Source organism: Denticeps clupeoides, chromosome 3 (assembly GCF_900700375.1).
Source record: "Denticeps clupeoides chromosome 3, fDenClu1.1, whole genome shotgun sequence".
In the NCBI taxonomy this organism is placed as follows: Eukaryota; Metazoa; Chordata; class Actinopteri; order Clupeiformes; family Denticipitidae; genus Denticeps; species Denticeps clupeoides.
In genome coordinates, this window is record NC_041709.1 from 19,777,048 (window position 1) to 19,795,910 (window position 18,863).

The 18,863-nt window shown below is 42.7% G+C and overlaps 1 protein-coding gene across 24 annotated transcripts in view; it reads right to left on the bottom strand.

Moving 5' to 3' along the window:
* The window catches only part of fnbp1b (formin binding protein 1b), a 47,526-nt gene that overhangs the window by 15,016 nt on the left and 13,647 nt on the right, over positions 1-18,863 (bottom strand). For 4 of the 24 annotated variants that reach the window (XM_028971348.1, XM_028971345.1, XM_028971346.1 and 1 more), the window contains exons 1-6: positions 9,541-9,735; positions 8,453-8,568; positions 6,359-6,415; positions 6,129-6,276; positions 2,431-2,493; positions 1,145-1,249 (exon numbers count right to left, since the gene is read on the bottom strand). In XM_028971348.1, coding sequence (XP_028827181.1) covers positions 1,145-1,249; positions 2,431-2,493; positions 6,129-6,276; positions 6,359-6,415; positions 8,453-8,568; positions 9,541-9,684 — 633 coding nt within the window. In that variant the 5' untranslated portion in view covers positions 9,685-9,735. Of the gene's footprint in view, positions 1-1,144; positions 1,250-2,430; positions 2,494-6,128; positions 6,277-6,358; positions 6,416-8,452; positions 8,569-9,540; positions 9,739-10,566; positions 10,929-18,863 lie in introns of those variants that run through there. The other 20 variants (XM_028971351.1, XM_028971352.1, XM_028971350.1 and 17 more) reach the window with 13 other exon arrangements.

Genomic DNA, 18,863 nt, shown 5'->3' on the forward strand with positions numbered 1-18,863 from the left:
ATAGATGCAGGTTATGTTTATCTGTTGATTGTTCTCCTTCCCATGGTGATGATCTGTTTGTCACTAAAACATACTTATTTTTCAAAGATAATTTTTTAAAGAAGCAAAAAGTAGTTTCATATGTTTAGTGTTTTAATAACAAATAAAGATGTAAAAAATGAAATAGAGTGCTGTTGGACCCAGTGTGAAAACATTAGTGTACTGAAATAGTGATTTGAATGACATAATTAATTTACATAATTTTTTGTTCCGTCAGCTCAGCCAAGGCACCACACACACCTGTAACCACAGTAACCACCAGAGAATGGTTCCTCGTGCTCTAGAAAAACCAAACCTCTGCACCAGGGGCCTACAGGGTTACCATGGAAACATCGATCAGATGTAAACAGAAAGCCTTGAGATGCAAACGCACAGGAAGTGAACAGAAGAGACAGGAAGCTCTCAGACCCGAACATTCGCAGCCATGCTATCGGTGGAGACACAGGGTATAGCGTGACTTGCACATCTGTGATTGGATGAGACCATGTATAGTGTATATAAGCATCCGTGTGCAAATATCTAAACGCAAGACACACACAGATATATTACGCCTATGCACCTACCTTCTGGTAACGCTTCAAGGCAAGTTGGAAAAACACACATACACACACAGCAGAGTCAATCTGCAGGTCAGCATCAAACAAACGACAGCAGAGGGATACGCATGAACTATTATTGAACCCAGAAAAGACTTTGGTCGAACCTTTGCCCTACTGTTACTTCCCTAGTATACACACACACACACACACGCACACACACATTGTAAAAGCACAAATATATATTTTTAACCATTTCAGAATTTCAACAGCACAGTGTTTCCAGGGTAACAGTACTGACACGTATTACAGTACAGCGGTGCCATTGCGTCGGCAATGAGAGACAATCAACATTCAGTCGAAAGTTGGGAAGTTAGATGTGAAAAATACACTGCAAAAATAATTATTATCAATCCAGAGAATTTTGAAAAGAGATTAAATATCTTGGTAATCATATTTAAATGATTCACTTGATTGGATTTTCATTTAGATCATATGTATATTTCTCACTATATTGTCAGACTGACACAAACACAGATCATGATACGGTAATGTATGATGATTCTTACCTTTTCCACGTCAAGTTTTGTAACATTGATGTCAGCGTCTAGCTTCTCAAAGTACTGCTGGGCCCGTTCAGCCTCCTTGCAGTCCCGCTCAAACCGTCGCTTGCACTGCAAGACGGGGAGGACACGAATTTTAAAATGGACTAAATACCAAACATTTCTAGCCCATAATCACGGATTTATGGTTGCATTTGTTGAAATTTAAAAGTTCACTATTCCAAAAAACTTTGGACTATAAATGAAATATGGTGCAGTGGTAATACATGACCCTGTAATGCAACTATAGCCTAAAAACTGCATATCCAGGTTAAAGGACTGTTGTAATGTTTTAGAATGTGTGCGTGTGTGTGCAGGGATCTGGATGGGATGTATGGTGTGTAAGTATGTGTAACACCATCCTTCAGCCATTTTATTCCTCCTCTCCAATGGTTTGTTCTTTTTAAACAATCAACGTTTGTTCTGTGAGCTCGCTGGACAGTGGCTGCTCTCTTACACACAAAAGGTTCTTTCAGCGCTTCACACAGACACACACAAACACACACAACCATACTGTCCCTCTACCAAATACACATACAGACCATAGTGTCTTTCTGTCTTTTTTGTGCATGCATGCAGTGTACACACATTTTTCCTTAAACACACATTTGCACAAAAAACTAATCAGCTAAAAACACGTACAGACAGATGGACAAATCCTGGCAGTAAACACGGGACACACACTGAATCAGGAAACACACACATGCTCTCTATGAGCAATAATGCTGTGTTGTTCTGTAAAAGTTAACTAAATGTTACACAAGTTATGCCAATTTCATTTGGAGCCACTGCTGGGGTCAGCTGGGGCTGGTAACACACACACACACACACACACACACACACACACTGTTTCCCTCATTTAGTGCCAGTGCTATTGATTGGATGCTGTTATCATTTCTCCACAGTCTCTCCTCTCATCATCCCCCCCAGTTCTCTCTTTACACAGAACAGAGCAGTGTTTTCAGTTTCTGGCCAATCAGATGAGCCAAACAGAAAGAGCGCAGCAAGGAATTCTGGGAAACTGAATCTCTGAATCAGCAACTTCACCCTGGTCTTTAACAGGATACAGTCAAACTCAGAACTTATTTTAAGATGTGATTACATACACACACACTGTCCTTGTGACGCATATTCCATTCCTCCATAATGTGCATGCTGCCGTTTCTGCTGTGGTACAACCGGATTCCACATTCTCCATGTATTAACATTTCACTCATTTCTGGGCTTGTTTGTTCATTATTTTCTTTACTCACCGACTCCAGCTGTTTCCAGCTGTTCTCGATGTGTTGCTGTGCCTTCCTGCCATCTTGGAAATGCTGTACGAGAGACAGAAAACAAGTTACATTTCACTGCTGTATCAGGTGACGCTTAAAAGCTTTGGATGCCACTGGCCACAGGAAAGAGATGGAAGGAGGAGTGCAGTTAAGGGAAGAAAAGAGAAAAATTGAGGGCTCCTGAGTTAAAGTTAAGTTAAATGACCAAATGAATGATTCTGACTGGCTCTGTATTGAGCTGAGGTACCCACTGTGACCTCTGACATGCTGACCACATATCATTCATATCATCCAACACCCATTCTGGCACATTCAAAGCCTGCACCAGACATCATATTCGCGGTGAAGAGAAAGAAGACCTTGGAGCTCCACCCACAAGGGAAGTCATCTGTTCGGCCTGGAAATGGTCCCTTCCCCAGACCCTCCCCACTGCCCACACACGGGTGTGTGCATGAGTCAGTCTGTTAGGCTGGCTGTCCGAGAACACTCTCTGGAGCACACACTCTAGCCCTGCTGGGGCAAGCTGTGTGACCACAAATAGCTCAGCCCTAATCACACGAGTACCACAGAGAGGTGTACACACGCCCAGAGCATCGAACCAGGAGCTCGCGACACTCAACCAGCAGAGAAAAAACTTCATTTATTAAAATCAAAGCCACCTTATAAAGCAAAAACTGCAACAGGCCTAAACCATTCCCTACAGACAAATATTTTCAGTGTTTTTTTACATCTCATTTAGTCTATTGCAAATAAGACATATGAGAAAAAACATGACAGCATACAAGAGACACAACTTTTAAGCTTTTTTGAAAGATCATATTGTGTGTTTGTAAATCAATACAGTATCATAAAATAAATGATCACAACACTCAGGTGACTTTTTTATCTATAGGGTTGTTGTTACTTCACATTGAGGCTCTCGTTTCTCTGTTTGTCGTATAGGCCCTGCTGAGATTGTGATAAAACAGGAAGTGTTTCAGTTGCGGAGGAAGAAGTCATTCTGGGAAAGGGGAAGATGCTGCCGCTAAAGGGTCAGTAAACCTCTCTGAACTGCAATGCATGCACACACACTTATGGTATGAAATGCATTACATATAAAAAAAAAATACACTATCATCACCTCTCAGCAGAGGAAGTTTGAGACAAGCTGAACATAATTTCACTTCAGTTTTATAACAACCGTTGAGGAGTGAAACTGTAAGAGTAAACAATGTTGTGAATTATGCATAGACAGATGAACTGTTCCCCCCACCAAATATGTACAACTGTGTCTTAGGTACCCTATTTATCTATTCTGTAAATGTAAAAAAAAAAAAAAAACCCTGTCAAGCATTGATCAAATGTTGATTTACCTATACTGATTATTGCAGGATTCCCTTATTTATTATGCATATAGAGACATTATGCACTGTATTATTTTATTACTTTTGTGCTTTACATTTATTTTAATTAAAAACCTTTAATTAGTTTCACCACTGCCTAAAACCTTTGCACACTGCTTGATACACACAAATACTTTCCTTGAATGTGTGTTTTTGTGTGTGGCTAAACAGGTGGCTAAAACGAAAACTGAGGATGAATTTCCCAAGAAATGGAGAAGGAGTGAGAGAGAAATGGGGACAGCAGTTTGGATAAACACACAATAAGTCAATTTCAGATTGTAACACACAGTCCTGACGCAACCATTTTAATGACTGTAAACATTTGAGCATCGCTGCTGCATACGGACTGGTGTTGAAATATTTGGAACGGGGAGTTGCTTATAATTCTTTGTGCTTTATTTCGTACTTTCCACTGGCAAAAAGTTAACTAGCTTAATCTCTTCATTCTCCCACTGCCTGTCTCTCTCTCAGTGAGCGTTTGGGTGTTTTTTCCATCCATATTCTGTAGGTGTGTTTACTGGCTGAGAAAAACTTGCATCTGTGAGAAATGAATCTTGTGTGTGTGTGTGTGTGTGTGTGTGTGTGTGTGTGTGAGAGAGAGAGAGAGAGAGAGAGAGAGAGAAGGAGTGTGTGTGTAGTCTTATCAAGTAAAGGGGTTATTTATTCTTCTTGAACTACACACAAATCCAGCTGTGTCACACCAGAGCATGAACTCACACACACACACACACACACACACTCACACAGACTCACACAGACATCAGTAAATCTCTCTCTATCACACATCCACTGACATACAGGTGGGGTGATGGAGGGATTCTTACTCCTCTACTCTCAAGATTTTAATATTTCCCGTATGGAGGAATGTTAGAGAAGAATCATTCCAGAGGACAGAACATTCTGGCTGGACCCTCTTTTTTTAGGAAGAGTTTTTCAACCTGCAAATAGATTGTCCTTCTGAGACCGTGAGACATATTTGACTGAAGATTGCAGGATGGCAGCAGCAATGATTGGCATTCCCTGCAGGGGGCGTAGGAAACACAAACACACACATACGGTAAATTGAATCTAACTGTCTTTCTACCTTCCTCATCCCACCACCATGATCCCAACATGGCTGGCTAGTATTTAGATCAGTAGGAGGGGTGACGGAAGAGATGTTGATAGCATTGAATCTCTGAGGATCACCAGGACAGTAATGGGAATGCTGAGCTGATCCTGGGGATGCTGAAAGTCCTCTATGATCAATAAAAGATTCCTGTGCAGTCATTTTGAAAAGTTAGGGGTTTCCCTTGCGCAAACGCTCTTATGCTTTTATTCATCATTGAACATTGTGATGTAGTACATTGTCTAAAACTACCCCTAAAAAAGTCCCCAACAGACAAAAACACACGTACACAGGAAAGAATTTCTGATTAGTTTCAGCACTGTCATCAGCAATACTCCCCCATCATCAGTTCAGAGAGAGAGAGAAGGGGGAGGGTAGAAGAGGTCTGTTTGTACATTTAAAAATGTTTAATAAAAAGGGATCGGTGGTAAGGATGGACAGAGAGGCAGAAGCAGGCGACCGCTTCCATGTCCATGCGTACTGTTATCGGGCAATATCAGGCATCTTGTGACTGAGAAACCGAGTCTGAGAGAGACGCCATGTTAGAAAACATTACAAATTACATGGCTCTTTCATTTATTCCCGCTTGCATGAAAATAATGACTTGACTATGATGTATGTTGTGTGTGAGTCAGATAACACAACCTTGCTTGAATTCGCATTAACACACACACACACACACACACACACACACACAGTGCTCCATTTTACGTCAACACAAAAATGGAAGTGCTTGTAAGTACATCATGTGTAATCAAAAACATGCAAAAAGATAAAAGAATAACTGAAGCAGCATAATTTGGCCTGAAGGTTGTGTGGGTGTTTGTGTGTATGTATATGTCTTTTCTGGGCCAAAAGCCAAAGAGTGTGTAGACCAGACAGACAAAATCCTCCCAAGCCGGCCCTAGAGCCAGAGCATGAAGAAAGGGAGCAAACAGAGATGAGTGTGAGAACGCTGACCAGCCCTGCTTCAGCAGTAAGACCCACCACCTCCCCTAAAGCTGCCCGCCGATTCGCTCTGCTTTTCCGTCTGAGAACTATTTCCCTTTCTTTTTTCACCAGACAGAGGAAAGACAGAAAAGAGCGAATGGAGGAATGGATGACAGGAAGGACACAGAATGACACAAAGTGCTCTAGGTCTAATAGGATCTGTGCACGGCCAGTCAACAGGAAGTGACATCACCCACCGACTTCCTCTCTGATTTCAGCTCCTGGGTGTATTTGGTGAGCTCGGCGATGATCTGTGCAGTCAGGTTTTCGGCAACGACCTCATGCTGGCCGGCATAGTCATTCAGTTCGTTGAGTGTTAACAGGAACGCACGACACGACGAGTACCTGACACAGGAATTGATGTCATCAGAAATTGCCCGCACTAGACAAGAAAGCACAGAATCAACTGAAAGCACGAGAGACTCACTTGTTCTCTTCCTCCTCTTTGGAGCTCTTCTTGGGCTGAAACTTTCTTGAAAGATTCCTGAAAAAAAAAAATTAACAGCTAATCCAAACCACATTTTTGACACTCAGCGACACTGTCGCGCTCTCCGTTGAGACAGTCCTTCCTGTCTCCCACTCATTTTGAGTGTGCATGGCCAAGGGAACTGAAACCCTAGGATGGAGAGGTTACACATGGAGGAGCTTTGTTGGTAAAATATATCATACATTTATACTAATTCACTTTTTCCACCTTGCCACATTACAGGAAGACAGGCAGACAGAGAGACGGACGGATGAAATAAATGTGTTGTGGTAGTGGGAAGCCCCCTGGAGAGAGAATGGAGGGGATTGGCAGAGTGGAGGAGGGTCATAATGAGATTTACAAGTGTTTCTCAGTCATTTTGTGGAGCGTATTGGACATTAGAAATAAAAGGTTCCAGTAAAAATATACATAAACAAAGACACACACACACACACACACACATACGAGACAGGAGCCTGTGGCTCAACTAGTGCACTCTCCTCCCTCAGTGGAAAATGAGTCAGATGGCAAATGCATGTGCGCGTGTGTGTTGACACATGCATATAACTCTTCCCTAGTCCATTCAATCCACCCATCTGCTGCTGCTGCTGCTGTCAACGCTGCTGTCAAGCAGGTGTGCGTGCGTGGAAAAAAAAAATACAAATAAAAACGCATCCCTTCCGCACAGAGACCAACAACTTCAGAAATACTCCTCTAACAAGGGAGCCCCACTAACCTTGATTAGATTGTGATTTAGCAAAATGCACACACACAAAATTTCATGCCCCGACTGACATACAAGTACACCATCCACCAGGGCTATAGTATAATATATCAATATTATATAATGCTTCCTGTCTGGGCTGTTGCTAGGCAGACTCCATGCACTCCTTTCCTGTCTGTATATCTTATTCACCGCCCTCCCCACCTCCCACCTCAGAGCCAGATGTCTCACACTGCATTTCCCCTCCACCCTGATAGGGTACTTAGCTTGTATGAGGGGGGTATTAAACAAGATTAGTCTAGAGAGCGCAGGGGGTATGTGTGTGTGTGTGTGTGTGTGTGTTTATGTATCATTGTGTGTCATTTAAAATGTCTCTGCTGCGAATGGGTGGAAATTTATATTTTTTTAAAAAGGGACTAATAAGAATGTCACCTGATTCACACTTTTCAACCTTTTACAACTTATCTCTCCATTTTTTTTATCAATATCTCTCTGTCTGTGTCTGTCTCCCATGCTCAGATTACCCACAGTCCCTCATCTCTTATAGGGGATTATGGGTTCTAAGCTTGTTTTAGGGGTGCACACCATGCATGCACACACATTTACACACACAGCATAGTGCACCATATCCCCTTAAAACCTTGTCTGGGGGTTGGGCGGGGTTGGGTGGGCGGGTTTAGTTCTGATTGGTCAAGTCAAATGTGGGTCAGCAGTGTGGAGGAGAAGGCTGACACCTTGTTTCCATGGTGACAGGCAATTCCCCCACCCAGATGCATGTGGCAGAATATACACACACCTTCTGAAACCTTGAACTGTCAGCGCCAGGCAACATATTTCTGGCTGCATACGCATGCGTGCATGTATGCTCATCTGTGTTTGGTAGATTATTGTATGATGGGCTCTCAAAAAGCTTGCAAAAAGTTGTGTGTAATGCAAAATACAACTTAATAAATCTGGTGGTGCATCTTCATAATCCAGAGATTGGGGGCACATGGGCAGACATCGGGGGTTCGGATCCAGGGACCTGGATAGGAGGTGAGCTTCATGGTAGTGGCTGGCTGGCAGGCAAGTCTCGTGGTCGTTTGTTTGTAAATCAAGAATTCTGATCAAGAGTATAAGGCTAGCATCAATGAATTAAACTCAAGATGGCTGCCTGACTTTTATTCAGTGTGTTGACGATGTCCTCCTTCGCTTCCGGGTCGCCGTTGTCTGTTGCTGTCACATGCCCCCGGGGTCCGGTGGTGGGGCGGCGGATGTGACATCTACTTATCAATACTTACCCATCCTGATGATCTATTACTGTTGCATTTCAAAGCTTATGTGACACTCACCTAATCTGCCGTGCATAATTCACTTCAATCTCTGAACGTTCCTTGACGAATTTGGAGTACTTCTCCACAAAGTCAATCCCCCACTGAGTGTGCTTCTCCAAGTTATCAAACTGATCCTGCAAAATGACAACAAGAGAGGGAGGGAGATGAATTGGGAAACAACACTCAGAGTAAATGGAAAAATCATTAGGAGTAGGAGTAAATTCACAAATATGCTTTTTAAATTTAAATAATTGCCCAGGTCTTCCAAATGATTCACCACATCAACCTGCAGGCAACATTTTGCTCAGTAAATTCAACTGCAACACACAGGTGGAAATGCTTCGTCCTCCTTGACCTCCCTCGTTCAGGGGTCATTATAACAAGATTGCAAGGTCAGAGGCTGACAAGAGTGTGTGCTTCATTATGTGTGTGTATGTGGGTTTTATTGGGCCATGAAATCACTCGTCACTCCCACAAATGCTACCCCACTTCCACAATGTGATCACACTTTCCTTTCAGTCATAGAGAGAGAGACAGAAAGAGAGGGGCAGACAGAGAAAAAGAGAGAAGGGATCCTTCTCCACACTTCACACACTCATATACAGATATTCACAGTAGTAAGATGTTCTGAACAAAGATCAACCCTCTCTCTGCTCAGCATCATGTGGGGTGTGTTGGCATTTGCAGTCTGTCAGCTTATTCTTTTTGGTAATTTAGTAACGGGTTACAATTGGAAGGTCGCCTACATCTGACAAAATTAATATTCCATTAGAGGCAATCATGATGAACCAACTACAGCTTGTTAGTTTGTGAGAAAACATCATTTGTTGAAAACCCCAAACTATTTCACCACATGCGTGGTTTAAACTCTGTCAGAAAATTAAAAATCTTTTAAAAAGGTGAACCTAGCTGATCATATCTTCATATGCTCTTCTATACATTTGCTGTTATGATCCGAGAAAAACAAGTTCACACAACACAATGGCAGAGCTTTTTTCAGAATGAGAACAAAAAACTCGAGGCCGGCGTCTTTACGGCTCATGGCTATAACCAGCAAGAAAGAGACGGTCGTGTTGGGTCATATATAATGCTGCAGACTACTTCACCTTATTCTGGCTCCCACAGGCCCCCATTCTCTCCACCACCATGTCTCCGCGTTGCTTCCCGTCCGCAGCTCTGTCGCACACACAGAATCGTCGCTGTGTGTGTGTGTGTGTGTGTGTGTGTGCAAGGGTCCGGATTAAACACATCACGATAACCAGTGTGCTTGTGTCCTCTGTCTCATTCTATGTGTGGTTGCATGCTCTAAAACACGAACGCAGAAGAAGCGCGCAACCCCGAAACAGTGCAGAGAACATTTAGCCCTGCAGGAAAGGTGTGTGTGTGTGTGTGTGTGTGCGTGAGTTTGTGTGAGCAGGAAATGGATGTGGGCTGTAGATATGAATGCTGTTCTAGAACACTCTGCGTTGCTGTTTTTTTTTTCTGAATTATCGAACAATTTAAAACCTTTTAAAAAATCATTTATGCTTCTGTTACAGTTCCGTGAATGCAGAAGTGCAGTTGAAGCTAATGCTACATGCTAACAGCAATCTCTGCAGTCTCATTTTAATCGCTGACACTTGAAGAAGAACTACCATAAATATATTTTATCAATATTAAATAGTAGCAAAATGCACAAATAAATTAATATTTTTGTTTGTTATTTCAATGAAATTATATGAAAGACTAACAGCCCTTTGTCTCGATCCCAATTTATTCACTGTGCCAAACCCTCTTCAGGAGACTAACTCCCTGTTAACTGGATTACAACTGGTTAAAACTATCCAGCGCGTTTCCATTGCAGCCCCTGACTCAGCAGCGTCTGTGCGGGAAGTAAGGCGATAAACCGCGCCCATCGGCACACCTTAGAAATCACGTCCCCATCTCAGCTGTCTTCGGGTGGGCCAGTAGAGGCTGTGACATTTACAATAACGACCGATCCGGCCCAACCCACAAACGGTCCACGGAGGCGGCTCTCACAGTGTGGCCAGTGTCAGGTTTGTGCAGTATTACCTATTGTCATTACCATGCAAATGATATATCTTCATTTCGCTGTAAAACCTCGGATATATAACAATATACATGGAATTTACCTTTTTTTGCATGGTCACCCAGTTACCCTGCCGAGTCGAGGGGCTTTCCTCCAGCCCTTGGTTCTAAGATCTCCGGATCACACCTGATCCCAGTCCGACCAGTGTGCGCCCTGCTCAGCAGCCAGTATCCAGCACGCTAACGGACCCAAACGCAAGCTGATTAATGCCTCGTAGTGTCCAAAGCATCAATAAAAAGCCCCACATCGAGGGCGCAGGGTTTGGGGTTTAAGTGCATTGGTCTGACACACAGACCACTGAGTATAGTACCCGTGGGTGGTGGATAGAAAAGAAAAAAAAAAACACAACCAGGTCATCCAATAGAATCCAGCCAAGGACCAGAAAAATGGTCGCCACCACAAATGAGAAGCAAAAAAATAAAAAAATAATCTGACAATAATCCAAGGAGAGTAAATCCTCTGTAGCCGTCAGAATTGCTCCAAAGACAGAGGCTTCCGATCTGGTTGAAATGGCGATATAAATTGCATCCGGCGCGTTTGGATTGGGCGTGTGTGTGTGAGTGTATGAATGTGTGTGAAATCAGATCTTGCATGGGGGGCAGATCAGGTTAAAGACAAGTGTGCAGCAGCACCCCGCACACACGACCCTGCCCTCTCCCTCCTACAGATTCGCCTGTCTGAAGGGAGAAAGAGGGACACACACACAGACCCGCTCAGGGGCACGTGAGCAGAGAATAAATTTCCCTGAAGCGTGGCATAGACTCACTGGGGTAGAAAAAGAGGGGGGTAAAAAAAGCAGGAATCTGTGCTAACACATGATCACACACACATGTATACACACGGTGGCCGTTGTTGGAAGGGGTCACTGCGATGACATAACTGAGCTCTAAAATGAGGTCACATGAGCTTTAAATGGAAAGGTACGGTGCGGTGAGGACGAAGGGAGGGAATCCTTAAAAACCAAGACTCAGAGCAAGAGAGAGACCGGTTAAATTGGTCATGTCCAAAATACAGCGGCAGAAAAGACGCTGTGCCGCCTCGGCAGGGGAAGGTGGAGGGATGCAAGGTAAGGGAGAGGACAAGGGTGCCCCGGTGACAGGGAGAATTGAGAAAAACAGAGATTAAAGGAGAACTGCTCTAAAAACAACAGATGAGGTCAGGGACGGACCCTCCACTCAACTCAGGAAGAGGCGTGTGCTCACTACCATCCATCCAGTTTATTCTTCGGGGTTTCAGGGGCATGTTCAGTTGCGCTCTTGTCATTTTTGACCTGGTCCACTGAGGGGATGTGACATCTGCGAGTTTTAAACAAGTGTCAACCTGGTGCTAATGGTGATTGCACTGGTTTAAAGTACATGTGGGCATAAGGAGGCGGACTTGCAACTGAAGGGGTTGTGGGGTCAAATCTCGAATTACCAAGGTGCCACTGTGGTCCCCTTCAGCACTGCACCGTCCCCACACAGCCATCTCCGGGTGGGACACACCTCCACATCACAGGTCCCCTGAACTACTGATGTCAGAGTGAAGCAGCTCCATCTAGAGGTGCTTTCTTACATGACACTTTGCACCAAAGGCTTGCCTATGTTCTTATGTATTTGTATTAGTCTATGAAAATTCGGATCGTGAGGTTGTGAGAAAGAACCCCAGCTCGGACCTTATGTGTGCGGATTTCATGAGCTCTCCCCATGTTTGCGTGTGCGAATTGATGACAAATGGTCCATGTGTGTGAGTGTGCATGTTCTGGGCAACCCTGAGTAGGACTAAGCGGTTATGGAAAGTGAGTGAGAGAGGAATGCATGAAAAATGCATAAATCCCGAGCCTACCTTGTTCACATACAAGTTGTTTTGTCTTTTGACTTTCATGTTGCCTGGTGGGTTCTGTTCCTTCCATTAAATTTGCTGTTCACTGCTTCGATAGTTGAAAGATCACCCGCTCATCTGTTTGTACGACAGAATAACGGCACACTCCACTCATTCTGTCACCATTTCACAGGTGGCCATGTCCCTCCAAACTCGTGGTATGTTAGGAGAATTTAACAGGCATCACCCTGGTGTGTTAAAGGCTACTTTTATTCCTTTATGCGCACCAGCTTCCGCTTCCAGCTCACAGAAAACCTGCTGCCTCAATGTTTCATTATACTTCCCCCCCCCCATTTTAATTATTTCATGAGAGGCAAAACATTGTCACAGTGTGAGTCCTCTGTTGTCACAGCTCCCAACCCCCCCACCGAATCAGCAGTGTTCTGTGACCCCCCGATCCCTTTTATCACAAGGGAAACGTGATTATCGGGGACAGGCCCAGCAGCGGTTCCGCCTGTTGTTTCAGGGGGGTGTCCGATTAGCCTGCTGTAATAAACAGCCTTGTATTTATAACCTCAGAGAGGAGCCAGTGCTTGTACGAGGAAATTCTAAATATAACCAATAATTCAGTAAGAATGGAAGAAGGAAACCATCAGCCTATTCTGCGCATCAAAGGGGCCTTTTCACTTTCTTTTTAAGTGGATTATGTGCAGTGAGCTTTGAAAGTACTGGACTTCCCCTTAATAAATGCACATCCCCCCAACTCTGAGAGAGGCATATTAACATTCTTGTGTGTTCATGTAATCATATTTCAAATAAATAAAGGTGCAACATGTGCAATTTTCTCCTTCTCAAAGCACAATTGACATTTTGCAGTTCCACTTTGTGTTTATGTGTCTGTACAAAAGAAAAAGAGGGAAAAGTTGAGTGTGGACCCTTTGTAGGTGGGTTAAAATCTATCGACCACTATTGATGCCTTTAATGCCAACGCTTAAATAAATTTCCACAGGAAGCAATCAGGGCGAGCGGATCCACAGACAGGACTGACAAGGGCAAGAAAGATTAACTTTGACAGAGCTTTATCCATTCATCATCCCATACCCGTCCTTTAGAAGACAAATCCTATGGTTTGCACCATAAATGGTCATTAAAATGCATGAAATAAAAAAGCAGGAAAGCAGGGATATTTGCACTTGCTAGTGAAGTTAATGAACTCGGTGCCATTAGGCATTCCTCAGAATCGATTTTTACACACCACTACTGGCTGCTGGATCTAATGGTGTCCTATCTTCTTATGGACAAAAATACAGCATTTTATGGAACAAATCATGGCCCTGCAGCCCTGGACTGACTCAACAGATTCACTCCAGTCTGAGATGGTGCATAGGGGTTGAGTGATCCCTGCCATATTTTTTGAAGTGTGACATGTACCTGCTCATCCAGTAGGTCTTTTTCACTGCTCACATAGTGAGGAGGAACTTCATAATTTATCTCCATAATTCTGCTCATGGGAACGGAACTCCTGGCTATGCCCCAAATCATTATTCATTCCCTCGCACCCTACACCACCTCCTCACAGTGAGGATGGTTCAATGAAAAAAAACAGTCCTGGGAATGGGGTCTGTGGCAGAGCTCCAAACCACCCCTTCACAAACTATCCCCTACAGAGTCAACCTTGTAGATGCAGTAAAAGTTAAGTGATCGCAACCCTGTTATTCAAATGAAAAAGCCTGCTCGCTCTAGACACTCTATACTACAGACATGCAAGTGATCAGTATAGATGCAAGCCTGGCTCCTTGCATGAACGTGAACCAACCAATGGAATTAAAATCCACATTCTCAAAATAAACACCATAACCTACATCACGCGTTTTCTTCCAAAAAACATTTACATTACCACATGACAACATATTTCAAACATCACTATAGTACATCCATTCGTCCATCTGTCCATCCAGACTTAAGATACCCACTCAGGTTTGTGGAGAAATCAGGGTCTATCTAAGCTTTCTTGCAAATCAAATCAAGTCAATGAAAGTAAGAACAGACAAATCAGTCGCCCAACCACCTGGGGCTGAAAAGATATTATATATTCTTGACTTTCAGTGTAAATTTATGACGGCATTTTCCTAGTTTTCTCAAATTTTCTAGAAATATATATATTAAAATTACAATTGCTACTCAGTTCTCTAAATAAGAAGAAGCAGATGGATAACTCTGAAGGTGTGAATTTGACTTTAATGCTCTGTGACTTATGCATTAGGCGTGAATTGAAATCTGCAACAGAATTTGCATGAAACAAATGAGAAGTCACAGCTGGTCTTAACATAGTGGTAGTAATAATAATTCTGCACAAGATTTTGATAAAAGCTTTAACGTCCATGCAGTGAATTTGCTCTATTTCAAAAGGGTAAGGAATCTTCTGGCCCAAAGCAAAGGCATTTGACTGTCAGCTAACTGCAGCAAAAAGCACACAAGACATGAATTTAAATGAAGACTCTTTTCTGAGTCTATACAACAACACATACCCTCAATACCAACACACACTTTTGCTATCTCCCTCTCTCTATCTCAGTCCATTAGTTTTAACATTCACCCAATATCTCAGTTCTCAGTCTCTTTTCTTTTCTTTGGGTCATTAGATCATATTTTGATAAGAGTGAATTTGCTCCTTTTATTCATGTAGTTGCAGCACTGCTGGGATAGTTGGGCCAGAGATGGGGTTTATTCCCAACACACTCCAGCAGAGGTGCTCGACTCTGGAAAAGGTCTACAAAAGTCTGGTGGGTGGTAGTAGCCTACTGAGTAACACACTCGCCTATGAACCAGAAGACCCAGGTTCAAACCCCACTTACTACCAATGTGACCCTGAGCAAGACACTTAACTCTAAGTTGTTCCAGTGGGGGACTGTCCCTGTAACTACTGATTGTAAGTCACTCTGGATAAATGCTGTAAACGTAAAAAAAAAAACATTAAAAAAAAGTTCATCAGAAAGCCTGCCATGGTAATTTTTGGGTCCAAAAAAACTGACTAAAATGTTGTTTTTGGTTATGATGGAAATCAGTTTAAATAAAACATTAAATAAAACACACACATAACACAAAGAAATCTCCAAAAGTCTTGGTAAAATATCAGAGGCAATCAGATCGCACTATGGAGAGACAGATTTACCCCAAATGGGACTGGGTCTGAAAAGCATTTATTGGATTAAAAAATGGATTTTGAAAATTCCATCACATCCAAGATGTACAATAAAGTGGCTGCTATAAAGAGTGAATGGACAACTTGAAAGAAAAAACTGCAAAATTAATCAAAAATTAAAATGTCTGTCTCACTGCCCCTCACTTTGAATAGCCTCTGTTCATTGTGTCCTTTAGTAGGCGTCCTGTCACCATGAAAAATATTTGTGTGAGATGTCAGCCTAGCCACAGAAACACACTCACACATCCACAACGCTCAGACATTCACAAGAACATGCACACAGGGCCTTTGTACAGTGTGTGTAGGCAGAATGCACGCACTTGTAAAGCCGAATGAAAAGGGTCACTTGCAGATGACATGCAAACACACACACACACACACCATTTACCCGAAACATAAACGGCTAAAACTTAAAAATGTAACACACTGGTGAAATGTGTATATCAACCCTAACAATAAATGCACTTAGAAAAAACATTTTGATAGAAATCCTCTGTCCTGCCACCGTGTGTCTGCCAGCACATTTCTTTGCATGCATACATTATTAATAAAAGCAACAACCACAGATTCCACACTGGATGTCTTTGTGTGTGTGTCATTGGCTATTCAGTATTTCTCAGTTTTCTCAGATTTTCTTAATGCTTTTAATTTTAGAAGAGTGTTTTGGATTGTACAAGTCTGCTTTTTGTGTCTGTGCATGTGTATGTCACTGTTTGCATGAGTGTGTGTTTGTAATTTGCATGCCATTTGTCTATTTGCCCTAGATCAGTCCCCTGGACAGCATTGAACTAATGGTCACACCAACACACACACACACACACACATTATTGTTTGTACATCTTCATCAATTGTCAAATGTATTATATGTGCAACTACCTCAAGTAACAAGACTTATTAAAGCCTAGGTTGCACAGATAGGTAGACCAGATATTACTTATGCCACAGACCTATAGTTGTGCATATGACACAGAGTGCAACTCAGAACATGCCGAGCTCAAGCCCAGGTGTGACCAAAATACACAGAGCAGGACTGACAACATGAGCTGAAAAGGCAAAGCAGCCCAAGACATCCGGAGCTGCAGTGCGCTCATGACTAACAACGACCAAAAGCAAATCAAGCAAACAAATCCAATTTTATCGCCTGCAGGAACATCTGCCATTGTCGGACCTAGCTGGACACCACTGGTCAGGAACAGCAATCCAGCCAAAATCATATCATAAAAACTTGGTATTCAGTTTATTTAGTTAGATTTAAACAGGCAAACCTTCATATATTCATTAATTGCAGCTCTATTGGTTTTATGTTGATTACACTATACCAGTCAAAGGTTTATGGATCTTTCTTTTTCTGACGATTTTTCATCAAGAAAATCTGAAGACTCAAATAACAATAAAGAGCCTAACACACACTATGCAGTAAAAAGGCTCTTGAAATAGTTTCGATGTTCAGCACTTGGTGGCAATATTTCATTCGCTGAAATCATCATAACTCATGTTGATCATGTCATGAAGCTGTTTAATGCACTAGTTAAGCCCCCCCTTAGGGATAAAACCCTTTGCAATGTTCATCCTCAAGAATTTCACATAACAGAAACTCAACAACACATAGTTGTCCTTAGCTGTTTCTGGAGGGTCTGTGTGTTTGAGACGTTTTTGTGATATTGTAAACTTCAAATCCTCATAAAGGATTCTAAAATTCTGCAAAATGTCCAACAAAATGTTGTGCCTGCCAAAATCTGTACTATGACAAACAGTACAGTGCAACAGCACTACCATGCTAACCATTGAAAACATTACAAGTACACAACCAGGCAACATTATACAGTATATCCTTACTGGGCCCATTAGGTTGGTCAAAAATCGACACATGTTCATATTGTTAATGACTCTGGTAGCTGGAATTAGCTGAAAATGATGGAATATCTGCTGACATGCAGAGAGGAACTTCATCAGCCACAACTGGTCTTGAGATCCAATCCAATGCTGTGCTCATATATCCAAGTCTGTCAATTAAAAAACAACATTCATCATTTGAAAAGCCTTTTAGATGATTTTAGTATAGCTGAAAACAGTCGAACTGATGAATGGAATTAATGGAATCCGTGAATGATGTCGCCATTAACCTGACAATCTCATCTTCCAATCTGCAGTATGCAAAATATGTATAATATAAAAATGTACTGCGTGGGACACTCACGTCACTTGCCATCTTCATCTGCAGGAGCACTTGCAGGTACTCCTGAAATGGGGTGAGGGGTGCGCCTGTCCCCTCTGGCATCAGAGATCGAACCGAACACACGCTCTTTCTGCGGTCAAGGAAGTCCCGGAATTCACCCCGCACTGTTGCCGCCATGCCTGTGTGCATTGTGCTCAACTCGGATGCCCCCAAACTGCGGCGGAAGTCAGTGTTCATCACACGCAAACCCGTCCAAACAGCAAAGAGGCAGAGAGAGCAGGATGGAAGACCCATCTATTGATCCGCCTCCCTCCGAGGAATGCAAGTGATTACCCAGCATCCTTTGCCACAGAGTGCCGTGAGATTAAATACCTCAGTAGGATCTTTGTTTAACACAATATTTATTAATCTGATTACTGTAATACAAACACACACCAACACTTCTCAGAGTTCTTGTGGTGATTAATGCAGCACACCAAACACACACACACACACACACACACGGTTGGTTACATAACACCTGGATCCCCAACCAATTACCCAACATGGAACGACCGGCCACACCAGGTAACATGAATATTTCCATAAATGACAAACGTTTCGACTGAATCCAGTTCCAATCTTTGGTGGAACTGGTGGACAGCTTGTGCCATTTCTCGTCAGGTTCCTGTCATGATGATGAGTTGTGCTGTAACCGAATCTGATAAACGTGGCGTAATTGGATTTCGTCAGAGGACACAGTGTAACTGTGTACATTTACAGACGTCAGTCATCCTCTCCTCACCTCGCCTGTGAGTGTATATACTGTATGTGTGTGTGTGTTTTCTAATCATCTCCATGATACCAAAGTAACACACAGAGCTCTGCTAAGCACCAATAAGACTCATGCAGATTTGTTACATCATAACACATTATAATTCAATAACACACACACACACACACACACGAGGTGGGCGAAGAAGATACTTGCAAGGCAGAGCGATCAGTTACCACAGAGTCCAAAATAACACACTGACTGGCACACACAAACAGTATACACACACACACACACACACACACACACGACTTGCTACATTACCAGCTGTTGGGAACATGGCATCAAATGCTCGGCGCTTTCAAACAAGGTCAGCATTGAGTGCTGATGGTATTCACAGAAACACAC